At 47.8% G+C, this 27,500-nt stretch overlaps 1 protein-coding gene across 1 annotated transcript in view; it reads right to left on the bottom strand.

The window, feature by feature from the left end:
* tle2a (TLE family member 2, transcriptional corepressor a) overlaps window positions 1-27,500 on the bottom strand; it is a 69,183-nt gene that overhangs the window by 26,404 nt on the left and 15,279 nt on the right. Inside the window, exons 2-4 of the mRNA XM_083647662.1 lie at window positions 23,399-23,562; window positions 6,823-6,886; window positions 485-529 (exon numbers count right to left, since the gene is read on the bottom strand). Coding sequence (XP_083503788.1) covers window positions 485-529; window positions 6,823-6,886; window positions 23,399-23,562 — 273 coding nt within the window. The remainder of the gene's footprint in view (window positions 1-484; window positions 530-6,822; window positions 6,887-23,398; window positions 23,563-27,500) is intronic.

Raw genomic sequence — 27,500 nt, 5'->3', positions numbered from 1 at the left:
TAACGCCTCCACAGCATAACACTCTATACAGGCCCATCAGAGAGGGCTTACATTAGGGTGGAGAGATATAGAGACACAGAGAGAGAGACAGACGGACAGAGTGAGAGAGACAGACAGAGAGAGAGAGAGACAGACAGACAGACAGACAGAGAGAGAGAGAACCTGTCTTTCCTGAGAAGCATTAGATACTCAGAATAAAGCTGATTGGGGCAAAGAAAGGAGGCAGTGACGGGGGGAGGTGTGTGTGTGTGTGTGTGTGTGTGTGTGTGTGTGTGTGTGTGTGCGCACGCGCGCATGTGTGTGTGTGTGTGTTAGAGTGTGCGCTCGCGTACATGTCTAACAGAACTCGTTTGTGAATAATGAGGCAGAGAGAATAATGTAAGCCTTTGGGAGAGAGAGAGAGAGAGAGAGAGAGAGAGAGAGACAGAGAGAGAGAGAGAGACACACACACACACACACACACACACACTAACAGCTCACTCACCTGTTTGTGCATTTCAATGTTAAGGCCATAGGACATCTCGTAATACTGAAACACAGAGGGAGACATCATGAGTATATACATGAATATGATGAGCTCGACAGGCAGACGGAGGAGGTAATGCTAGATTGTCTCTCTCCCGGGATTTCTGAATATATGGATATGTACTGTACGGGCTCAGGAACATACACTGAACAAATAGGAAGCGCTCGATAGTAATGCGTTATTAAGCCCGACTTAATACATAAAAATAGCAAAAGTGATGACAACCCCACAAACCTTTGCCATCCAAAATGAATGGAAATCCTACGTGGAATCATTAGAAGTGATGAAAAGCAAAACGGCATGTGAAATATATGGCATTAGTCTTCATTAAGGCTTCACTGTTGAAATGATTTGTGATTTGACAGCTGACTCTGATGAGGTTAGACTCGTGGGCTCAGTTTATTTGCACAGTGAAATGAGAGAAGAAGCCATAAAATAGAATCAAACTCAATAACACAATACAGAAAGGAAGAAAAACAATAGTGTGTAGATGACATAAAAAAAAAATACAACAGCCCTTCAAGCCAAGACGAGGAATGCAACCTTATTTAATTTCTCCCATCAGTTGTGAGTGACATTATGTAATGAGAATTATTATCATTATTATACTTGTCTCATTATTTTGAGACAAGTATATTTCACAATGTGGCTCGCCACAAAAATGAACAACTCTAGAAAGTAAAAAAAAAACAAAAAAAAAAACGTACACGTCGTCCAGATGTACGCTTGGCACGTGTAGCCTGAAGTAGCCATAATATGTGGCTAAAAGCAGGTTAGCAGTGATTTCACCTTGACTGTTGGCAGGCCGAGGCACTGAAATGACCCTGGAGGTGCGTTTGGGAAGCAGGAGCCCAGGGCGAGGCGGCCAGAGGAGAGGTGACAGCATATTGCTATAATGACGTCTAATGTAGGCTATTTGGCCCCCGCTTTTATCTGAGGGGACTGCCAGCTACCAGGCAGACTGCCAAGAGACAGACAGGTGAGTGTCTCTCTGCCTCTCTCTACCTTCAGAGAGAGAGAGAGAGAGACAGACAGACGAGTGTCTCTCTGCCTCTCTCTCTACCTTCAGAGAGAGAGAGAGAGAGAGAGAGGGAGAGAGAGAGAGAGAGAGAGACAGACAGACAGACAGACAGGTGAGTGTCTCTCTGCCTCTCTCTCTACCTTCAGAGAGAGAGAGAGAGAGAGAGAGAGAGAGGTGAGTGTCTCTCTGCCTCTCTCTACTAGGGCTGGGTTCAAAAAATCGATTCTCCGATTTTTAATCGATTTTCATTTTAATCCTCGATTATCGATTCATATGTCCAGAGATCGATTTTTTTTTTTATTAAAAATTTTTTTTTTTTTTTTTTTTTTTTTACTAAACAGGCTAAAATATTGTGCTGTGTGTGGTAGTTGAAACATAGTTTCAAGTTGACGTTTAATTATGTTTGTAGTTGAAACAAAAACATAAATACTGTAGGCTACATGAATGGAAATGTTTGATCATTATTAATATCTACTTTTAGAAATGATATAGGCTGAAATCAAATCACTGTGCATAATTGTGAAAGTGTCTTTATTGACAGATGAAAAGGCTGTTATTTACCCTTTGTCACCACGTGGTGAGTAAATATATGTGTAACTAAAACCATTAAAATTGACAACAGGTCTGCAACTTTTTTCCCCATGTATCTACTTGGCTGGTTGGAAACCCCTGTGTTACATAACTGGACAGTCATGTAATTCAGGGTACAGCTCAAAAACCACGTTTTGGTATCACTAACCAAATCAATATTGAAAATTGATCGAATCGGAATCGAATCGAATCGAATCGAATCGAATCGAAATTAATCGATTCGCAACCTTGTGAATCGGAATCGAATCGATTCTTGAAATTTGAACCAATACCCAGCTCTACTCTCTACCTTCAGAGAGAGAGAGAGAGAGAGACAGACAGACAGGTGAGTGTCTCTGCCTCTCTACCTTCAGAGAGAGAGAGAGAGAGAGAGAGAGAGAGAGAGAGACAGACAGATGAGTGTCTCTCTGCCTCTCCCTCTACCTTCAGAGAGAGAGAGAGAGAGAGAGACATGTTGAGTGTCTCTCTGCCTCTCTCTCTACCTTCAGAGAGAGAGAGAGAGAGAGAGGAGAGAGAGAGAGAGAGAGAGGGGTGAGTGTCTCTGCCTCTCTCTCTACCTTCAGAGAGAGAGAGGTGAGTGTCTCTCTGCCTCTCTCTCTACTTTCAGAGGAGAGAGAGACAGACAGACAGATGAGAGTGTCTCTGCCTCTCTAACTTCAGAGAGAGAAAGGGAGAGAGACAGACAGACGAGTGTATCTCTGCCTCTCCCTCTACCTTCAGAGAGAGAGAGAGAGAGAGAGAGAGAGAGAGAGAGAGAGAGAGAGAGAGAGACAGACAGTTGGGTGTCTCTCTGCCTCTCTACCTTCAGAGAGAGGGAGAGAGACAGACAGGTGAGTGTCTCTGTCTCTCACTACCTTCAGAGAGAGAGAGGGAGAGACAGACAGACAGACAGTTGAGTGTCTCTCTGCCTCTCTCTCTACCTTCAGAGAGAGAGAGAGAGAGAGAGAGAGAGAGAGAGAGAGAGAGGAGAGAGAGAGAGAGACAGTTGAGTGTCTCTCTGCCTCTCTCTCTTCCTTCAGAAAGAGAGGGGGTGTCTGTCTCTCTACGTTCAGAGCGAGAGAGGGAGAGAGAGAGAGAGAGAGCATTTTAAAGTCAGATGCCTGAGGAAAGTGACAGGCTGACATTTGCTTTTCGGCGTGGCTGCTTGAGGAGAGAGGAGATTGTCAGTTGGGCAGCAGAACAGCCTGGCAGGATGGGAGAGAGGCAATGGCAGGGGTCCTCTCTCCACACATCTTCTCTGGCAGTTAGCGCGCGCGCGCATGTGTGTGTGTGTGTAACTGTGTAGGCGTGTGTATCCGTGTGCTTTGTGTGCATGTTTCTCTGTAAGTGTGTGTGTTCCGATGTGTGTGTGTGTTCCGATGTGTGTGTGGCGTGCGCGCGGTCTTCTTTATGTGTGCGTTTGTCTGTGTGTGCCTCCGTAAAAGACGCCTCTCCTCTCCTGGCAGCTGGCAGCTCTGCTCGGCAGTCGGCGTGCCAAGTTTTGCCTGTTGCTTAGCAACACCCAAACTCCTCCAAATCATCAGCCAGGAGAGGAGAACTGGCCTGTGTTTGGTGCCAGCTATCACCGCCCCCCGCCCCCGCCCCACACACACACACACACACACACACACACACACACACACACACACTATCACCCCCCCACCACACACACACAAACACACACCAATCCCCATACAAGTACCCGCTCTGTGCCAAGGATGCCATATATCTGTGTGTGTGCCACAGTGGGTATGGGCAGCCTACCCTCAGTCAGCTGTGTGCTTGTGTGTGGCTCCTCTGATCACAGGTAAATACACACACTGGAGGTGTTCAACCTAAAAAACAAAGAACTGCAGGGCGTCCGGGTACACCGTGCAGTCAGTGGTAGATTCCCTGCCTACCAACAGGAGGGTCACAGGTTCGAGCCCCTGTGTTCCCTCCAGCGTGGTCGGGCGTCCATACAGGCACAATTGGCCGTGTGGGAAGCTGGCATGTGAAAAAGAAGAAGAAGAAGAAAAAAAAGGGGGCAAATGAGGTTTTAGCCTTTATTTTCTCCGGGTAAGACTTGCTGAGGATCTATGCTTGACTTTACATTCATACAGTGTTGCCTGGAATGGTGCAGTTGGGGACGGTGAAGAACATCGCTCACTAGCACTGATGAGATGCTCAGGGAAGCCAGGGGGAAAAGTGCTTCTCCTTCATTTGTTTTCTCACACTAGCTGAAGTGAGTGGGCAGTGCAGCAGACTCAGAGACCACCCTATCTGACCCGTGCAGAGCCCCAGGCAGGGGAGTGTGGGAGGGGGCTCGCTGGTGACCAGTGAGGCGCTGGTCAAACGAGTGGTCTGTAGTAGAGCTTGATGGGTGGAGCATGACACTAACCAGGCTAGGGGTTTGGGGTTTGACTCCCACCGGGGCCGACCATGCTAAAGACGCATGCAGTCATCATCATGGTGCTGTAACCCTGATCTATTTTTACACTGATGACAATAACATGCCCACCACTAATAACATTAGAACCTACTTGCAGGTATATACTCTAGTCTATTCACCTTATGTAGCCACGGCCATTTGACCCGGTTGTGTGGCCGTATCAAAACTTCCGGCTAAAAATAAATATAAAATAAAATGCCTGGCTGCTCCAATATCATCTAACTCTGAATTAACTAATACTTTAGCCAACTGTATGTAACATACCAAATAAAAGCAAATGGCAATGTCTAAGAATGCAACGCCATGTAACTGGCTCGTTAAGTGTCGCATTCCAGGGAATTACGTTAACGTCTGCGGGTCTTATTGACGTTAGTGGCTGGAGCGCAACTCGGAGGAGAGAAAACTATCTGAAGCGTTCTTTGTTGGAGTCCAGGTATGTTTTACAAGAAAGTGCTCGTCATTGTCGACGATAACGTTATCTGACCTGGCTAACAGTGGATACTCGCTTGCTTGCTGTGTACCGGCTCAAAGTAGTAGGCTACGTTCTTTATTTTATCCCCTGCACTGTCCGCTCCAAAAACAACCCTCTTATTTTGTGCCGTGACCGCCGGAAGTGTTAAAAGGACCCGGAAGAATTTGGCTCACTGTAAGGTCTGAACATAAAGTGAATACGAGGTAGAGATGAAACGGTAGGAACATTTCATATCACGATGATAGTGACCAAAATTATCACGGTTATCAGTATTATCATGGTATTGTTCAAATGTGCTGAAAATGTTCAAGAAGTACTGATACACTCACTGAAATCATTTCTCCATGATTGCGCGCCTGCGTCTGGGAGCTAACTTTGATGTTGGACGGTATTTACCGTGTTTTTCAAAGGGTTGTAATCAAGGTAACACGGTAATACTGTAACATGGTTTTAATGATAATGAACATTTCAAACGGTACGTTATCGTCAGGAATTTTATCCACATAGCACACAGCACGGAGGTAGCGAACAACAACTCTCTAAACACGATATTTAATGCCGTACGTCTTGTTTTGTGTGCCAGGTGCGCGTTCTGGTCGGCTCGCTACAACATAGTAAGCCTGCACGATATGAGGACAATCTGTGGTGTGCGATAACATCGTTTAATATTGAGATGACGATATCACTTGCGATAAATAAACAAATATTCAAGTTCACTTAAGTCATGTGAAGTAATGTTACTGGAATTAGGCAATTAATTTAAACTTGTAGTGCAGCTTCAGTGCGACTGAACATGCAGTGTGGGTCTGTAGCCTACAGAGTTTCCACACACCAATTCATTTGTTCTACCTTGTCGTCCAACGGCTGTCTTTCAGTCATCTTCTATAAAGGAAGGTTTAAACATTGAAGGGGGAAATGCCTGCATCTGTTACCGACTCCAGCTGCAACTACACACACCGTGTTTGGGCTTTGGCGGCGGGGCGCATGGTGCATGTTAATACATCGATTTTTGTTATTCATTGCGTTTCAGGCAGTCTTTGCGATGTGTTTATTATTGCACATGTTGGTATCGCGACGACGATGAAAATACGATTAATCGTGCAACAGTTTGAGGAAGCACCACGCGTATTCTTACAAATCGAGCTCACTGCCTTCCTGTGCTGTGATGCCTTCAGGGACTGCTTTCAGGCACGAAAATACGAACTTAGCCAAGCTGGTGGACGTTTTATTTTAGGAACCGATGACGGCACACAGCTGCAGTGCAGAATACACAGGATTAGATGCACATCAGGCATGTAGATGTCTTTGATCATTTATAAACAACAAATATGTGATGACACTTTAAATTAACACAGCGATGCAAACTAGTCAGCTTTAGTGACAGTCATCTTTTTAGGCCATCTGTGTGAATGACTGGTTTTGTGTTTTGTGTGGATAGACTAAGTTTAGGTGAATTCACTGACTCCACACACACAGACATGCCCGTGTGTTCATGTACACACACGCACCCACAGAATAACTCCCAGACACAAACAGAAATGCTCGCAAACACAAGCACACAGATCGCACGCCCATGTAAGTGCTGTTTATTCTGCAGGCCTATAATGTGTGTGTGTGTGTGTGTGTGTGTGTGTGTGTGTGTGTGTGTGTGTGTGTGTGTGCGCGTGTGTGTGGTCTTGCATGTGGTTTTCAGTGGGTGTCGTTTGGCAGCTGTTAGCAGATGAAGGGGATTCAGCGGTCTTGGCAACACACTTGTGAGTGTATGCGGAGTGTGTGTGTGTGTGTGTGTGTGTGTGTCTCACCATAACGTAGTGTCTCTGGATCTCCGTCTTTTCTGTGGCCAGTTTCTCACATTCCAGCTTCAAACTGCGAGAGGAGAGGAGAGGAGGAGTCTTACTGTAGGCCTTTGGTTTGCATCATACTCCAAATAAAAATACAGACCGCAATTAGCAACATGACAACAAATTACTCCCTCCTCACTTGCACACATAAATAATCTCTCACTCTCACACACACACACACACACACACACACACACACACACACACACACACACACACACACACACACACACACACACACACACACACACACACACACACAGGGGAGGAGAGAGAGCAGGGTGGCTGGGGTGCTGACAGCCCATTATCACCTCAGAGCAGAGCAGAAATAGACAAACTCACACTGGAGCCTGAAAGCCAGCCAAGACTGCAGTCAGCCACATCCACTCCCCTCTCCTCTCTCTCTCTCCTTCTCTCTCTCCCTGGTTCTCTCCCTCTCTCTCTCTCTCTCTCCCTGGTTCTCTCCCTCTCTCTCTCTCTCCCTGGTTCTCTCTCTCTCTCCTCTCTCTCCCTGGTATTCTCCCTCTCTCTCTCTCTCTCTCTCTCTCGCTCTCTCCCTCCCTTGGACAATTTTCTCTATCTCTCCCTGTGCCCTCCACTCCTCATTCTGTCGCTTCCTTCTCCTCAATTACCTGCCTGCCCCCCCCCTCTTTCATCTTCTACAACACACACACTTTGCCAAGTTTCACTGAGCTAGTCCAAGCCTCTGGTTAAGTGGGTCAAGAGTGCCATTGTGCAGTTGCCCCATCTACTATCACTAATATTAAAGACTGCCTGTTTCTCTGTGCCGATCACTCCCTCCTAGTACACTTCCTGTTTCTCTGTGCCGATCACTCACTCTTACACTTCCTGTTTCTCTGTGCCGATCACTCCAGACGGCCCAACTTCAACTCACTTCCTGTCATTTTGTCACGTGGGTTTTGCCCATGGTTTTCCAAGGACATGCCTCGGCAGGTCTGAGTCAATGGTTGACCACGCCCATTTCGGAGACTTGCTGCTACCATTTGTTAGAATTGGTGGAGCCTGTGGTGACTCATCTATAATAATATAATATCTATGATCACTCCCTCCTCCACCTCCTGTTTCTCTGTGCCGATCACTCCCTCCTCCACTTCCTGTTTGTCTGTGCCGATCACTCCCTCCTCCACTTCCTGTTTGTCTGTGCCGATCACTCCCTTCTAACACTTCCAATACTCCAGGTGGGACGTGACCCGCGTCTGTCGCCCAGCCTGTCTGTCCCAGAGCCAAGTAATCATGAGTGTGACCTACAGATACCACGAGGCTTGGCACGGTGTGTCACACACACACACACGCACACACACACACGCACACGCACACTTCTCCTTGAGGAGGTGGCAGCCAAACACTTTGTCCCCTCAGTCCCCTGTGTCCTATATTTCGGTCTGTCCTCTCGGTGTCTCTCCCCTGCACCCACGACGACGGTCCCAAGCGTCCTCTAAAACTGGATAAACCAATGGCTGCACACGGTGCCATTTCTGACTGTGCACTGCTCATGCATCGGGTGCAAACACACAAACACCTCCCTCGTTACCTCTGCAACTCTCCATCTCTCTCTCTCACACACACACACAGACACACACACACACACACACACACCGGGCCCTACCCCCTGCCCGCCCCCTCCCCAGAGAGGCAGTATATTTTGGGCCCTGGGCGGTTTACGCTGACTTGTTTGCGGGCGGCAGATAGATTGATGCGGGGGTTGCCAGCGTGTGGGGGTGGGGTGAGGTGTGGAGGGGGGGTCGTTTGGTGGAGGAAAATTAGAATATGATTAATACCGCAACATTACCCCCAGCCGCAACAGGTAATAACCGCCCCATCCGCCAGCGCCGCGCGCACACACACCCATAATTGACTCATTTATCATTGCCAGCCAGTTGAGGAGAAGAGGGACGGAGGAGGGAGGGAGGAGGGAGGGAGGGAGGAAGAGAGGAAGAGTGGAGAGGGTGTGTGAGGGTGGAGGGAAGTGAGGATTAAATCCCCCCCCCCCACACACCCACCCCCACCCAATAGATTTTATTACAGTGGAATTGCCTCTCGGCACAAGTCACCCGCGGCTGAGCTTTCTGAGAACTATTGCTGCCATCGTGTGTGTGTGTGTGTGCGCGTGTGTGCGTGCGTGTGTGTGTGTGTGTGTGTGTGTGTGTGTGCGCGTGCGTTCATCAGTACTTAAACTTGGGACGAGCTTGGAGAAGAAGCCGTGAGTAGAAGCACACACAGACAGACAGACGCCCCCCACAGACAGACAGACGCCCCCCACAGACAGACACCCCCACAGACAGACAGACAGGCGCCCCCCACAGACAGACAGGTGCCCCCAACAGACAGACGCCCCCCACAGACAGACACCCCCACAGACAGACAGGCGCCCCCCACAGACAGACAGGCGCCCCCCACAGACAGACGCCTGCCACAGACAGACAGATGCCCCCCACAGACAGACAGACGCCCCCCACAGACAGACACCGCCCACAGACAGACAGACAGACACCGCCCACAGACAGACAGACAGACAGACAGATGATGAGAAGAAAGAACGATGAGACTCTCTTGTATCATCAGCAAAAAAAAGTTTATTGATATCATTTTCCGTTCTTTAGTTATCAGCAGTATTACAGAGGTTGGTTTCACCAAAAACAGACGTTTCAAACTAGAAGCTGAGATAATGAGCCTTTTGTGAAATGAAGCATTTCAAGCACATCACTGACTCTGAAGCTAATATTTTCTGATGTAGTGACGTGGTGTAGCTGTGTGGTGCCCTGCGTGCCCCACCCCCATCAACTGCAAACTCCTCCTCCGTGGGAGTGTCTCTGGTAGCTCTGCTCGAATCTCTGCTACCTGCGTCAGGCGACGAATCTCTTCCTGCTGGAGCTGGGATAAACTCATCCCCACACTAACACACAGCCTGCATGCTGGAGCTGGGAAAAACTCACCCCCACACTAACACACAGCCTGCATGCCGGAGCTGGGAGAAACTCATCCCCACACTAACACACAGCCTAACACGCACCAGCGTCTATTTTCGGAGCGCTCCGCCGTTTTTGTGCGCCGGCTCCCAGCGCGACACCGAAAAGCCAAACCAATCTCAGCAGTCCCCGCTGAGAATGGTTTGGCTTTTCGGTGTCGGGTGCTCCTTTTCTGGCGGCTAATCGTGTGGAGAAACTATCGCAGCAGAGACAGAGGGGCTCAGTTGTGGGAGCGGATTGGCTGCTGTTCACAGCTAACGTTCGCTCCAGCCAGAGCAATCTATACGGCTCTGGCTCCAGCATGCATCGGTTTCCGTTTCATCACGGCTTCTTCTGCTGTTTTTCCTCACCTTTCTCTAATCTGGAGAGCACTGTCGCCACCTAATGGGTCCGTAAAATAGCTTATACACCTTCAACATCCCCCATATTTTTACAGGAGATGCATCAGGCTTTGATCCACGTCCCACCGTCAAAAAACGCAATTGACGTCTTTAGACGTCATTGGCACTCAATGAGTTAAGGATGGATTCAAACAATGCTACTGAATACTAGCAGGTCATTTAGAGAGTAAAGGGGCTCTAGTTTGAGATGCTGGAAAAGGACCACTTGTTCGCGCGCGCGCGCACACACGCACTCACACACACACACACACACACACACACACACACACACACACACCTATCAGATTGTTTGATGAGCAGTCAGCCATGCAATTAAGGAATAAGGAGAAGTGACATGGGGGTGGGGGTGGGGGTATTTTGAGGACACAGACACCTGTACTACAGCAAGGCCCCCAAGGTCATACTCACAAAGCAATAGCCAGCCATTAGCCACAACATGGACTTCAAGGAATGGAAATCACTGTGTGTGTGTGTGTGTGTGTGTGTGTGTGTGTGTGTGTGTGTGTGTGTGTGTGTGTGTGTGTGTGTGTGTGTGTGTGTGTGTGTGTGTGTGTGTGTGTGCGTGTGTGTGACTGCGGGAGCATAAATGTGTGTGTGTGTGTGTGTGGGGGGGGGGTGCGTAGACTGGGGAGTGTAGAGTGTAGTAGGGAGGGAAGGAGAGCACTGAGCAGGGAGTGAGTATTTCATGTAGAAATGATTGCCTGTAATAATTAGTCCTTGGCTCAGCACCATTCACAGAGGGGGGGGGGGGCAGAGAGAGAGAGAGAGAGAGAGAGAGAGGGGGAGAGAGAAAGACAGGGCAGAGCGAGAAAACAAGATTGAGTGAGAGTGGACGGGTGAGCAAGCAAGAGAGAGAGCAAAAAAAAAAAAGGGGGAGATATGACTGTGTATCGGTGTGTGTGTGTGTGTGTGAGTGTGCGTGTGTTGTGTGTTGTGTGTGCGCGTGCACGTGCACGTGCACGTCACGGTGGGCTCGGTTCCTCCAATCTCTGGCTGGTGGTGACAGGAGATAAGATGGTCAGCCCAACGTACTACAAATCTGCAGCCTGCCAGGCAGCCCTCAGACAACTCTGTCAGTGCTGCACACGAAGCACGCACACACAGACAGACACACACACGCACGCATACACACAAACGCGCGTGCAGTCGCGCACGCGCACACACGCACCCATACACACACACACACACACACCCAGCACGCACACACACACACACACACACGCACACACACACACACTTACTTAACACTTTCAGTGCCACGGCCCTTGGGCAAAAGGTTGCTTGCTGTGCCACATAGGCCGCAATGCATTTTAAAACAGTCATATAATTTTTTTAATAATTACTATGTAAACACTGAACACGCACAAATAACGATGAGACTCTCTTCTATCACCTGCAAAAAAAAGTTTATTGATCCCATTTTCCGTTCTTTAGTTATGAGCCGGAGAAGATAGCCTGATTGAACGAAAAACATACCTTTTTTTCTACGAGCTGAGATAACGAGCCTTTTGTGAAATTAAACATTTCAAGCACATCTCTGACTCTGAAGCTAATTTTCTGATGTCTGGGTCTGTCTGGGTGAAGTGTATGCTGCTCTGCTGCTCTGCGTGCTCCCCCCCCCCCCCCCCTCAACTGCACACGCCTCCTGGGTGTGTCTTATGTGCCTGGTGGCTCTCAGTCTCTGCTGAGTTTGCTGCGCACACACAGTGAATGGTGCGCGATATTCAGCTTTTTGGTTCCGCGTGTGTTTGTCACGGGCTGGCATGCTTCCAGTTCGGAATAATAATGCTGATTATGTCAATGTGCTGTTGCAGCGTACATGAAGGTGCTCAGTTGTGACAGCGGATGCTGCTGCTCTGGGCACAGCTGGCGTTGTGCTCGTTGTGCTTCTGCACGTCGATGCATACGGACGGATGCGATGCGATTTCCTCCTTTTTCCCAGTGACTATTTCTGTGTGTTTGGCTCCTTTTTCTCTGATCAGGAGAGTGCTGTCGCCACCTAATGGGTTTGTAAAATAGGTTATCGACCTCCAATAGCTACAATATTGTTAGAGGCGACGTAAGAAGCTTAGATCGACACCCCCCCGTCAAAAAAACAATTTGGAGTTATGACGCCATTTGGCGTCGCTGGCACTGTACGGTAAATTTCTAATGACGCCATATGGCGTCGCTGGCACTGAACGTGTTAAAGTAAGGATGCACAATAGTGTTTTTTTTTACAATATCTCATATGCAGATATTTTCCAACTCTTTTGGCCGACTGCAAATACCGATGTGCACGTTTTCCACCGAATGTCAGAGAGCATCAAGTCTCTCCTGTCATGGAATAAACACATGATTTGCCTCCTCTTATCATGACGGCCCACTGGCAGATGTAGGCATCATGTAAATACAGTGCTTTTCAAAATGCACACATAAGAGAACTACTTCAACTTAGGTTATGTAAAACATGTCACATTATTTATGTCACATTTTCTTTCAAACAATCTCTAAGTATTTAGTGAAGTATTTAGTAAAGCATTCGTCAAGCATCCAGCATTCGGCATAATTAAGGCGTCATTTTATTGGCCTGTCATATCGGCTGAAACGTTCATTTCGGGCCGATGCCGATATTTCATTTCAAAGCCTTTATATATATTATGATATCACCGTGCATCCCTAACTAGGGATAGGGCCGCTCCGATCCAATATCGGTATCGGGTGCAGATATGGCACTAATTCACAGATCGGATCTGGAAAAACAAATGTTTTTTTTGTTTTTTTTTGCAATTCCAGCACGGGCCGCACACGCTGGTCGTAATTTGCCCATGTATAATAGTATCCTTCTTTGCCTTGTATATTTTCTTAATTTTGTCTGCTTTTTGCAAGGTATATTTAAAAAAAAATCTTTAATTGGCCAAATCTTTGCCTATAGCCTACTGTATATTCAAGAAACATATCGGTATCGGCATAATATCGGTACCGGCAGATATCCAAATTCAGGTATCGGAATCGGATCGGAAGTGAAAAAAGTGGATTGTGCATCCCTAACGCACGCACGCACCCACGCACGCGCACACGCACACGCACACACACACACACACACACGAGTATCCAGGCAGGCATACAGAAACCTGATGTGAATGTGATGCAACCCCCGCCCCACACACACACCCCCTAAATAGACACAAATGGAGCACACACAGGCACATATCCACACACACACACACACACACTTAACGAGCAGCCACAGATAGTGAGCACCTAATTAAGATCCTGCACTGTGTCGAGATGTGCCCAGTGCCTGTTTAGACGAGGAGGTGGAGAAGGCTACAGGGTGTTGTTAAGACGTCAACTCTTCCATTACCAGGCCAGTGTGCATTCTCCTTAACGACGACACTTTCACTATTCTCACTCACACTGACTATTTTACTATAAAAAAGGAGCCATATTTTATTTTCCAGAAAACGTGTATTCCTGAAAATGCAAGCAAACATTGATTTTTCTTTCCACAAAAAGGCACTTGTGAGAAGAGAAGGACTGCAGAAACAGTGCAATCTCTAACCTATTGATCCCTATTGATTCTGGCACGCTGCTATCAATTGTGATTTCAGCATTGATTGAGGACTTGAATTGGCTTTAGAGATAGATAGCCCGTGCAGGTCTAGGCAAACGGCCACCTTCACCTACAAAATCCTACAACAAATATAGAGGCATCAGCGGGGAAAGTAGGCTACGGTATATACACAAACAAACATACATATGCACACACATTGCGTGGGAGCTATAGTGACTGCGCCAGTGCAGTGTTGCCAGATACAGCGGATGGTTTCCAGCCCCAAAGATCGATCGTTCAAAAACTGCCAAAATGCACACAAAACCACCCAAGCAAATGCAGGTCTATGGAAACAAGCCACTCTGTAAAACGGCCCAAGCCCATTTCCCCAAATCCCCACCGCACAATGCAACCAATAACAGCCCAAATGGCGGAAAACCGCCCAATCTGGCAACATTGGCGTCTCGCCTTTGAAGTGCCGGGGCCGTTTACCCCCCCCCCCCCAGGTATGTGCATGTTCGCTTTACATCTCATTAACTATTAATGAGCCTTTCCTCTCTGCTCCACTACAACACTGGAAAACCTTTGGCTCCTCTCTCTCTCTCTCTCTCTCTCCCCACTTCAAACTCACACTCTCTCACTCACACACAAACCCACTCACACAAACACACACACAGCAGAGACCCACCCAACTCGACCGTGTAGTCTTTCATCATCTCTCAAGGGCGTGTACAAGAGCAAACACGCGCACACACGCACACACACACACACACACACACACTAAACAAAGCTGGGATCTTGTCGCACAATAGCTGGCCAACCATACCCCTCCCTGCTGCCAGACTCTGGGAATTCACTGTAGGCGCTGCTCTTTCATAACCGTATAAACACGCGTGCACACACACACACGCACACACACACACACACGCACACACACACGCACACACACACACACACACACACACACACAGAGTACAGGGGGAGGTTGTGTCACACAGACAAACCCACGAATAAAATGCACACACATCCATAAACAAACCACAAACCCTCAGCCCTCTCTAAAGCAAATATATAATTTCACCGTTTAGTGAGTGACAGACCGGCAGTAAAACACAGCATCCAGGAATATTCAGACTTTTCTATCCCAGTATAGATGCATGCTAGCCTGATATCAGACTGAATTGTCAAATCGTTACACTCATTTATGTTATTTCTATGAGGGCATCCCCCCAGGGGAATTCCAACCAATCACTAGAGACCAACGTATATTGGATTTTACGTTAGTTACTCCAGTCGGGAGAATGTAAAAAAAAAGCATCTCCCCTTTGAATAAATGCCCTCCAAGCAGTGTGCCGTTCAAATTTCAAAGTAATTGGCACTTTTTAATCAATTTAAAACAGCCTCGATAGCAGGCGGCGGCCATTGTTATTACTCCTCAGCGCAGTCTTGACAACCGCTTGACAACGGCTTAGTCCCGCCCGTTGGGCTGTTTATCGACACTGATTGGCCATTCGTTGAGTCCTCCTCGGTGCTGATTGGTGAATCGCGGATGCAACCGGAGAAAATGCATTTGCATATCTTTATGCCAGATCAGAAGAAGCCAAACTCAACTCTGTGGAGTGGGCGGATTCCTACGTCTGGACCCAGACAAGACACACACTAGCCTGCTAAACCAGCCGGTCAAGACACACACTAGCCTGCTAAACCAGCCGGTCAAGACACACACTAGCCTGCTAAACCAGCCGGTCAAGACACACACTAGCCTGCTAAACCAGCCTGTCAAGACACACAGTAGCCTGCTAAACCAGCCTGTCAAGACACACAGTAGCCTGCTAAACCAGCCGGTCAAGACACACACTAGCCTGCTAAACCAGCCTGTCAAGACACACACTAGCCTGCTAAACCAGCCTGTCAAGACACACACTAGCCTGCTAAACCAGCCGGTCAAGACACACACTAGCCTGCTAAACCAGCCGGTCAAGACACACACTAGCCTGCTAAACCAGCCGGGCGGTCACGTGAACTCACATTTAATTTCGTTCTACCAGAACATCTGGCCTCTAGCTTTAAGCCAGTGTTTAGCAGTGGGTGGAAGTCGGGCGGGTGTACTTGCCTTGACAGACAACTCCTTCAGCCAATCAGCGTTGGATCCAGTCGAATCCAAATCCCCCATCTGGTCTTTATGGAAACCAGCCAACAGGTTGACTCCGTCCGTACAGTCCGTAGCATCAAACAATACAGTATGCTTACTTGAAACATGTCCGTTATGTAGAATCAAAGCTAAAACTGTCTGACGGGGGAGAAAGTACCGGTATAGCCTACTCAAATCTCTCCTCTTGCCAAACCAGACTGACTTACGTCAACAACACGTACTGCTCACGTCATTACCGTAAGTGACTGTGAATTCAGTCTGAGCGCAACACAAAAACATACCGTAATGAAAAAATACCCGGCTGCTATTTGGGACTCAGTGTTTATTTGAAGTTTTACGGTACGCTAAAGTCTACGTGGCATAACACACACACACACACACACACACACACACAGACCAAGAACGTGTGTGTGTGTGTGTGTGTGTGTGTGTGTGTGTGTGTGTGTGTGTGTGTGTGTGTGTGTGTGTGTGCGGCAACAGTTACTAGACTGCACAGTTTTTGGGCAGAGAGGAGTGGAGGAGCTCTCAAGTGGTGAGTGGCAGCATGTTAGTGCCGAGTGGAGAGCCTATCTTACACTACAGACCACACACACACACGCGCGCACGCCACGCACTACGCACACACTCGTACGCTCAAACGCGTGCACACACACAGGCATATGGTGGTCATAGCAAAAAGCTGGGAACAGAGTGTGTGTGTGTGTGTGTGTGTGTGTGTGTGTGTGTGTGTGTGTGTGTGTGTGTGTGTGTGCGCGCGCACACACACACACACGCACAAGCGATTGTGTGTAGAGAGAGGGAGAATTACAGTAATGAGAGCTCTGTGTCAGCAGCTCCTCCTGTCTCCCCTCAGTCTGCTGATTACAGCCTGTTTAGATAGCCAACACACACACACACACACACACAAAAGCAGAATAGGTCCACTCCGATGTCCTTTTGATTAATTAACCCTTTCCTGTCTTGAGCTTCACATAACTTTCTTGTTATCCCTCAACACCAGAAATGCCAAGTCAAAACCAACCAGTGACACAAATATAGATATGCTATCTTCTTTCCTGCCCACACACACACCCACACACACACACACACACACGCACACCTGATACCCGCAGCTCATCAGTGCTAATCTGGTTCCTCCGTCTCTTTCCTGCCGTCTAAATCCAACATCTATCAGAATGCAGCCACCTTCTCTGCAGCCAAAACACACAGCTAAGCCCTGCTATTTCCACACCACATCTATCTGCGTCTGTGCCCAGATCATCACCTGAGTGTTACAAGCATGTGCATCGCTCCGAGTGTGTCCGTGTGTGTGTGTCCATGTGTGTGTGTGTGTGTTGTGTCTGTGTGCGTGAGTCCGTGTGTGTTGTGTCTGTGTGCGTGAGTCCGTGTGTGTTGTGTCTGTGTGCGTGCGTCCGTGTGTGTTGTGTCTGTGTGTGTGTGTGTGTGTGTGTGTGTGCGTGCGTCCCTCTGGGTGTACAGGTCATGTTTTCCTTGCAGTGTGATTAGTGTGCGAGCGAGTCTGGTTACATGAGGTGCAGTGTGTGATCAGAGGAGGATCTCTGGCTATAGGACTAAACAAGGCCGCTGCTAATCTTACTGAACACTATCTGTCTGCCAGACTGCTGCCAAACTCGCTTTTTCAGGGTTAGGCAGCGTGCGTGTCCACTTAGCTTCTTTGTCTCGGCTCCAGTGCCCTGTCCTCGTTAAAAGACTAGAGCCCGACCGATATTATATCGGTCCACCGATATTATCGGCCGATATTGGCCGATAACGATATATCGGTATCGCCCGATATGTTGGCCGATATTTTTTTTTTTTTTTTAAGTTATAGACAGCATGTTGTGTATATTTGATATTTTTTCTTAACTCAAGTTACATTTTATATTTGTTCTATTTTTGTATTTCTAGTTATTATAATTAAATAAATTCCTGATGTCATTTTGGACAATAAAGTATTATTGATAAGCTGTAAAATATCCTGCCTACATTACATATCTCAGGTCATGTCAAGTCCTATCTTTGTCAAGTGTAATATAATGTGTAAATATAATATACGAATATCGGCCGATATATCGATATCGGAAATGTTTTACTCCCTAATATCGGTATCGGCCTCAAAAATCCAGTATCGGTCGGGCTCTATAAAAGAGTAACGCGAAGCGTGCACAAATGGCGGCCCCTCCCGATGGGCGCTGCCTGGAGGCGGCGTTTTTTTCTTCTTCAGTCAGAGCGGAGCGCTTTCAAAAGCTGAGAAATGTTCAACTTTTCAGAAAAGCACTGCGTGATGTAAACCGCTTTTTCCAGCCGGGCAAGACAATACTTATATAAGCCCTAAAGCAGGAGCGGGAGATGTCAACTAGTTGAAATGAACATGTGGAAGTCAAAATCTATTTGTGGTGGTCAAAATCTATTTGTGGTGTACCGCCACAAACAGATCAATGTAAGGGAAACACTGAGAGCTAACGTTACGTTACGTTATGTTACGTTACGCAGGTGGTTAGTGCTGCTGGGACACTGACAAACGCTATGTGGACACGCAGCCTTAGGTTTTAGGAAGCAAAGTGGCATCCGACGGTTTCAGAGCCTTGCACCGTTACGGAAGAGTCAAGCGGTTTTACTTATTGCATACGAAATCCCTCAGATTTTTTCCCAAATTCCATTTTATTTTTGGCCAAATTCTCAGCCAGCCTCTTCAACATGTTAACCAATTTGTGAGGCGACGTAAGGGTCCCACGCAAGACCCCGCCCCCTCTCCAATCAAATCATACGGCCCTAGTTTTACTGCACCGGTTCCAATGTTAAAGGATAACTTGTGTGTTTGTGCCAGAGGTGGTTTTATGACCTGAAAGTAAAGTAGTATATAGCCCACATGAAGTTGACATGTCACATGCATGATTGGCTCCCTGGTGATCACTAACCTGATGCTGCCAGACAGTTTGTTTTCACATAACCATCTGGGAACGAGTTGCTCAGGAAACCGTTTCAAAGGGCAGGCACTTTCAAAAAATACCTGTGCCAGGCGATTGGGTGAACCATCTGTCTATCACGGGCTCTATCGTGGGTTTGCCCTTGCTGGCATCACACCTAAAGCCCACCCACAGCTGCCTCATAGGACGCTGATTGGTGCAAACTAAGGGCCTGTGTCCATCTAGCGTCTTTTCATCAGCTCCGGTGTCTTTTTTCAGTTGTTTCCAATGGGAGGAGAGCGTATGCGGGCGCACACAGACGTCTAGAGAAAGTGTGTCTATTTTCACAGCGCTCCGGCGTTTTTGTGCGCCCGACTCCCAGCGCTTCCAGCTGAAAATATTTTAACTTTTCAGAAAGACGCTGGTGTCGGATGCTGCTTTTCTGGCAACTTAATCATGCAACAGAGACAGAAAGGCTCAATTGTGGGAGCAGATTGGCTAGACACTATAGATATTTCTGGTGAGTGTTGAGCTAAATCACTCTGTATGTGTGTATCAGCTATCAAGCTACTACCGCACTGAACTAATGTTAGTTTCAGACTGCTTCCTTGTATAATTGTGCACTGAGATCAGCGCTTCCCAGCGTACTTCCAGCATTTAACGGTCGGAAAAAGACACGAGATGGACACACGGCCTAAGGACGGGCAATGAATTTTGAATTTTATAATTGTTTTTATTATCAAGATCGACTTTTATTATTGAAAGTCAAAAATCATTTATTTAAGAAAATCAGCCTTGGTAAGCGCTAAATCAGCAGCAGTAATAGCAGACCGACATCTGAAATGAACTTAAATTTACACCAGCAACAATTTTCTCCATTAAATATATACTGTACATATATTGTTGCTGCTTTGTCCCTATGGCGTAGCATTAGCAGAAGCTCAAGCTCACCCGATGATTATATGCAATTACCAGCAAGCCAAACCAGTCATTCCATTTTCAACAGGGTCATACACATTACTGTGGGATTAAAAGATACATCTGACAAACAAGCACACGGGGAAAGGAACCATCTTTTAGCACAGTCGGATAGTTTAAGTACCAATTGTTGCACAACAGTTGTTATGGATAAAGAATTACTAAAGCTGGCATTAAGTTAGAGTTAGTAATCTGCGCTGTCTGTAAAAGGAGTCCCGTCTTCGTGCGTTGAGCAACCTAGGACAGCTCGACAATCCTCCTTGCAAACCATAGGCCTGCTAAAACAACAGTGTTAGCCTCCCAGTGCTAAACAACACAGTGTTAGCCTCCCAGTGCTAAAACAACACAGTGTTAGCCTCCCAGTGCTAAAACAACACAGTGTTAGCCTCCCAGTGCTAAAACAACACAGTGTTAGCCTCCCAGTGCTAAAACAACACAGTGTTAGCCTCCCAGTGCTAAACAACACAGTGTTAGCCTCCCAGTGCTAAAACAACACAGTGTTAGCCTTCCAGTGCTAAACCAACAGTGTTAGCCTCCCAGTGCTAAACCAACAGTGTTAGCCTCCCAGTGCTAAAACAACAGTGTTAGCCTCCCAGTGCTAAAACAACAGTGTCTTAGCCTCCCAGTGCTAAAACAACACAGTGTTAGCCTTCCAGTGCTAAACCAACAGTGTTAGCCTTCCAGTGCTAAAACAACACAGTGTTAGCCTCCCAGTGCTAAACCAACAGTGTTAGCCTCCTAGTGCTAAAACAACACAGGGTTAGCCTCCTAGTGCTAAAACAACACAGTGTTAGCCTCCCAGTGCTAAAACAACACAGTGTTAGCCTCCCAGTGCTAAAACAACACAGTGTTAGCCTCCTAGTGCTAAAACAACACAGTGTTAGCCTCCCAGTGCTAAAACACAGTGTTAGCCTCCCAGTGCTAAAACAACAGTGTTAGCCTCCCAGTGCTAAAACAACAATGTTTAGCCTCCCAGTGCTAAACCAACCGTGTTAGCCTCCCAGTGCTAAAACATAGTGTTACCCTCCCAGTGCTAAAACAAACGGTGTTAGCCTCCCAGTGCTAAAACTAACATAGTGTTACCCTCCCAGTGCTAAACCAACAGTGTTACCCTCCCAGTGCTAAAACAACAGTGTTTAGCCTCCCAGTGCTAAAACAACGGTGTTAGCCTTCCAGTGCTAAAACAACATAGTGTTAGACGATATGACAACCTATACTTCGTGTGTTATGATAAAATGACATTTGTTTTAAATGTCTATCTTATGGAGGAATGCGAACTTACAGAGCCCTTAGTGTTTCCTGTCAACCTCAATAACACAGAAGGATGAAGGATGGCTTTAGGAAAGTGGTTTTCTGAGCTACCAGCATCTTTCTGCACTTCGTTTTCTCTGGTAAAGACGTACTAGGAGCACTCCTCTGCCCAGCAGCGCGCCTGGTAAAGACGTTCTAGGAGCACTCCTCTGCCCAGCAGCGCGCCTGGCGTTTCAGCGCTCTCTGCGGCTTAGCGTTTCCGAGCGGAGTGCTCTGGGCGCCTCAGGTAGAAAACATTTCTACTTTTGGAGAAGAGCGCTGATCATCCATGTGACTTTTTTCGACCGACCATTCAAAATGGAGGAAGAGGCGGCTGTCTGTGTGTATATGCGCTTTGGAAGTGCTCTGGGCATTCATATCTTTAATATCCAAAGCGCTCCGCCATGAAAAAATGCTTTCTGTGGACACTTAAAAAGGAAGGCAACATGTTCACAAGCATACACACACACACCCAAATACACAACGCATGTACAACTAAAAATCCATCAATGACAGAGACAAAGGGATTGGCCGCCTGCATCACAATCAACATTCTAAATTGCCCCTAGCTTACTTCCTGTTACAGTATTTCGTAATACAATAGCTGACAGGAAATAAGCTAGGTTTCAAATGAAGCAATAGAACCATGGTCCCATGGTTCTACATGTTCTACTACAGTGATTTTACAACGGCTAACGGTTGGTTCACACCACAAGCATCTCAGAAGCTTCCAGCAGGAGCCTTGCCATTCACACCAGAACCCCTCTGTTCTGCTCCACGGCCAAACGCCTCGCTCTGTTTTGCCCGGCGCTGCCCTGCCCCCCCCTCACAACTTGCATTGACTTCACGCCTTGAAAAAAGAGGCCATGATCAGGTCTCACTTGTTAACGAGGACGCTGAAATGAAAGTGCCTCCGCGCTGCGTTGCTTCAGCGTAGGATGGGCGTATGGTGTTTTAAGAGGTGTCCACGGCACGCCGCAACCATGAACCCCTCACTGTAGTGTAAACCACAGCCTCACACACTCCTGTGAAAACAGTCTAGAGGGACACACACTTTTTCATAAAGTTCTCCCACAACTCTTAAGTCATGTGGACATTCCAAATGTCTCAAATAAATGCCTGTTTTCTAATTTGAAGGCTAAGAGCTGGCCAGCATCGTAGACCTAGACCTAGCCTTCAGCGCTGTCTGTGCTGGGTGTGGGGCTAATCTGAGCTGCTGGGACCATCCAGAGGTATGTCTGAATCAGCCAGGTCTCCTCCGTGCTGTCTGACTGCCAGGTGTTCAGCTTGTGGCAAGCAGGAAGGACAGGAGGATGGGGGCGGCACACACACACACACACACACACACACACACACACACACACACACACACACACACACAGCAGTGTCTGTGTGTACTAGGGAGGGACAGGGGGGGGGGGGGGGGTTAGGTGGAGATGGGAAAGGGGGCCATACAATAGAAGTTGAAGGGGGGAGTAGAGGGGAGGGAGGGGAGATCCTGGCCGACTGAATCAAAGCAGGGGAGAAAAGTGTGTGTGTGTGTGTGTGTGTGTGTGTGTGTGTGTGTGTGTGTGTGTGTGTGTGTGTGGAGGAAGGGGGTCCTGTGAAGGTGTGCCAAGAGAACAGAGACAGAGAGAAAGGGTGAGGGAGGGAGAAAGGGCTGGGGCACCACAGCCAGTCCCAGATTCAAAAGCATTCTGGACACATTCCTGCACATCAAGCGTGCCCTACACACACACACACACACAGAGTGCATAGTAGCCTGCCCTGCACATTCACTTCTACAGTACCAGTGCTAGTGTGTGCATACTGTATAGCAACTGATTTTGAAAAGAATCCATCCATCCATCCGAAAATGCTTCCTCTCTAAGCCAGAATATCCCAGTGCACAACATTACAACTATGGATACAAATGTCCAGAAATGGCCCTATTCAGCCTGATGTAAAAGGAGGAGATGGAGAATGCAAGTTCGTTCGTTCTCTCTCTCTCTCTCTCTCTCTCTCTCTCTCTCTCTCTCTCTCTCTCTCTCTCTCTCTCTCTCTCTCTCTCTCTCTCTCTCTCTCTCTCTCCTCTCTCTCCTCTCTCTCTCTCTCTCCTTGGAAGGCGATCTCAATGGACTCGTTATAACTGGATTAAAAAGAGTGTGAATATGGGTGTGTATGAATATGAATATGTGCGTGCGTACTGCGTACATGAGGCAAGGGAGCGAGAGAAAGTCTGAGACGGATCAGTTAAACTGGCTCTGAAGTGGACACCGACACGGCCCCACACCCACACACACACACACCTGTGGTACTGGGTTTGAAGGAACTGGAACTCCTCCTTGATGCGGTCCAGAGTTTCTGGGTAGGTTAGTTTCAGTGACTGGGGCGTCCCAGACGCCGCTGCTGCTGCCGCGGCAGCAGCCGCCGCCGCGGACGCCACGGACCCCGGAGGTGGCTGCAGAGGTGCCTGAGGAGAAAAGAGGGAGCAGATTAAGACCTAGAATATTTACCGATTCGGGGGCAATTGCCAAAACACATCATATTTGATAGAGATGCACAATATATCGGCAATCATATCGGTATTGTGCGATGTTCTTTTTATATATATGTATATATACTGTATATATATATATATATATATATTAGGGCTGTGAATCTTCACTGGCCTCACGATTCGATTACAATTCAGAGGGCTACGATTCGATTCGATTACGATTATCGATGCATCTCGGTGCACCGGCTTAAATCGATGCATCACTTTTTTCCGCAATACATGATTTATTTTTTCTCACTTTCTTTTTCTCACTGTGTGGCTACTTTTAAAATAAAAGTGCATTTGGAATTGCATTGGATTATGATCCATAATTAAAATAAACAACTGCATGTACTTCCATTATATTTTACTTGATTATAATTTTTTTTTTTTTATAATCGATTTTTGACATTTGTGAATCGATGCAGAATCGTGCACGTCCGCATCGCGATGCATCTTATAATCGATTATTTTTGACACCCCTAATATATATATCCGTATCAATATGCACGGATACAAATACACATATGATTTATGGGCTTTTTCCAAATGTTTTGGAAACAAAGAAAACATTACTTTTTTCAAATTCCCAGCATTTACATGTGTTTTTCAGTACAAAATGTGATTATCATAGAAACAAGAAAAGCATAATGTGATGCTAGGGCGCCTCTTAAGGCATCAGGGAGTGAGAATTACTCACTTTGAGATTCAAGTTCTGAATCTCGTGTCAATTTTCTCCAAGGGTGGTTAGATACAAAAATGTCACTAAAAGTAGCCTGTTTTTGTCTATACAGTATCATTAATTTGATGTGATGATTTGACAAAAGGACACAGTCACCCATAGAGTCTGCCTGCTATGTCTTCAGAATATCGACGTCTCCTTCCAAAAATGGATTTTACAAAGCGACCGCAGGAGCAGAGGAGCTGCATGTGCGTCAGTGCCTGTGTGTGTGTGTGTGTGTGTGTGTGTATGTGCACAAAGCGTGCGTGTGTAAGTGTTGTTAAGGGGGCCGTCTATAGCGTTGTCTTCACCAGCGGGGCCAGATGTGAGTGGGTCACCAAGAGCTGGACGGGAGGCTGGAGAGTACAAATGAACACACGTGTTTAATGGCAAGTCTGCCCGGAGGAAAGAACTACAGAGAGAAAAAGCAGGGAGGGAGGGTGAGCGAGCAGAGGAGGGGGGGGCTCCGGAGACCCCCTATCCAACCTCACTTCTCACCCTCCTCTCTCTCCCCTTCTGAATCCCCGTGCCGTGCCTAGTCTGTCTCCCGTCTCTGCAGGGTCCAGAGCAATTAGGAGACCACAACCAGAGAGGTAATTCTGCAGGACAGGCAGACAAAAGAGGGCTGAGAACTGGATGGGGGTGGTGGGGTGTGGGCTGCCTGTCTGTCCACCTGTCTGTCTGTCTATCTGTCCACCTGTCTGTCTGTCTGTCTGTCTGTCCACCTGTCTGGCTGTTCACCTGTCTGTCTGTCTGTCTGTCTGTCCACCTGTCTGTCTGTCTGTCTGTCTGTCCACCTGTCTGTCCACCTGTCTGTCTGTCCACCTGTCTGTCTGTATGTCTGTCTGTCTGTCTGTTCACCTGTCTGTCTGTCTGTCTGTCCACCTGTCTGTCTGTCTGCCTGCCTGTCCACCTGTCTGTCCACCTACCTGTCTGTCTGTCTGTCTGCTCTCTGTCAAACTAGCAGAGTGCTGAAGCCGACAGGGCCAGCCGCTTCACACCACAACCAACCATGATGGTGGACAAGGAGGGCGAGGTTAAAGGGATACGCCAACTTTTTGGGAGCTTTGCCCATTTGCTATATCGCCCACACATAACCAACATACACGTCTTTACTGTCCCTCTCTGTACAGTATACAGTCAGCTACACTCATCCAGTTAGCATCGCCAATTAATTGGTGAAAACGGTACAGCCGTTCAAAATCACCAAACACATGTATCTTGGTTATGTGTGGGCGATATTGCAAATGGGCAAAACTCCCACAAAGTTGGCGTATCCCTTTAAGAGAAGAGAAAGGAGAGAGAGAAACCGACTGGCTTTGATATGACTCTATTAGCTTCATTTACTGACCACAGACTTGTCGTCGCCTCCAAACAACCAAGTTACTCTCGTTAAACAGTGTTTACTTCCTGTGCTGGGAGGGCCCTGTGCTGTGCTGGGAGGGCCCTGGCTGTGCTGGGAGGGCCCTGTGCTGTGCTGGGAGGGCCCTGTGCTGTGCTGGGAGGGTCCTGGCTGTGCTGGGAGGGCCCTGTGCTGTGCTGTGCTGTGCTGGGAGGGCCCTGTGCTGTGCTGTTCGAAGGAGGGCCCTGTGCTGTGCTGGGAGGGTCCTGGCTGTGCTGGGAGGGCCCTGTGCTGTGCTGTGCTGTGCTGGGAGGGCCCTGTGCTGTGCAAAGGAGGGCGCTGTGCTGTGCTGGGAGGGTCCTGGCTGTGCTGTTCTAGGAGGGCCCTGTGCTGTGCTAGGAGGGCCCTGTGCTGAGGCCCTGGCTGTGCTGCCTGGGAAGGCCTTGTGCTGGGAGGGCCCTGGCTGTGCTGGGAGGGCCCCTGTGCTGTGCTGGGAGGGCCCTGTGCTGTGCTGTGCTGGGAGGGCCCTGTGCTGTGCTGTGCTGGGAGGGCCCTGTGCTGTGCTGGGAGGGCCCTGTGCTGTGCTGGGAGGGCCCTGTGCTGTGCTGGGAGGCCCTGTGCTGTGCTGGGAGGGCCCTGTGCTGCGCTGGGAGGGCCCTGTGCTGTGCTGGGAGGGCCGGGGAGAAATGCAAAGAAACAGCAGAAAAAGCATAGAGACAGTAGATGTTGTAGATTCAATGCCAAGAGCTGTCTGATAGATTATGAGGGGACAGTATGCAAGCTGCTAAAAGCATATGTGTGTTGGCAGGACAAGAGGGGAGTGTGCCAGTGTCTGTCTACATGCACATATGTTTAAGGATACATGTATGCCCGTGTGTGTGTGTGTGTGTGTGTGTGTGTGTGTGTGTGTGTGTGCATGTGTGTGCGTGTGTGTGTGTGTGTGTGTGTGTGTGTGTGTGTGTGTGTGTGTGTGTGTGTGTGAGGGGGGGGGGGGGGGGGGGGGCGCAGTGACAGTGAGAGATACCAAGATAGGAAGATAAAATGGGGGAGGGGAGGGCTGGGATATATATGGACCAAAAATAATGTCTCTGTATTGTTAGGCTGATGATGATACATACATAATAATATCTCTGTATTTTCTATAAAGTGGGCAAAATGTTCAGTTGTAACTAAGGCAAAGCCACATGTCACAGAGATGTCACAAGCTATTTGATTCAAACAAGACTGTGATCAAAATAAAATACAAAGACGGGGTTTCCATCTCTGACTATTGGTGCTTTCACTAAATATTGAAAGCTATGAGCAGGTATATGCACTACACTACATTCTCTCCTTGGGCTAACTTCTAGTCATTGAAGTCCTAGTGAAATCACACAATCTACTCATTCTGCAGGGGACTCCCCTGCGACGCGCTCGTCAAGCTGACGTTGAGAGTATAGGTCTAGCCACTGCTGGGAACGCTCCAAGTCGACGCTGACATGGTAACATGTTCGCAGCTTAATGTGGAAATAATGACTAAGTGGGTAAAGGAAGGTAAATAATAGAACCGCAAGAACAGTGTGGTGATGAGTTCAGACAATTACATCACGTTACTGTAATGCAGCCTTTAAAACCAGGAAAAGACAACACTTATGTCATATCACCATATCCTAAATCTAAGGGCTAATGTACATCGCCTCCGGAACAGATGCGGTACGGCTGCTAACAGACCCCACACTCATGTAATCTGTCAGACGTACGCGGGATCCGACAAGAATAGAACAGCTGCGTAATTTTTCCGTACCGCATGTATCACTCATCAATTAACAT

Source organism: Poromitra crassiceps (genome assembly GCF_964638095.1).
Source record: "Poromitra crassiceps genome assembly, chromosome: 12".
NCBI lineage: Eukaryota > Metazoa > Chordata > Actinopteri > Beryciformes > Melamphaidae > Poromitra > Poromitra crassiceps.
The sequence above is the reverse complement of the archived record's forward strand: the minus strand, read 5'-3'. Positions and strand labels throughout refer to the sequence as shown.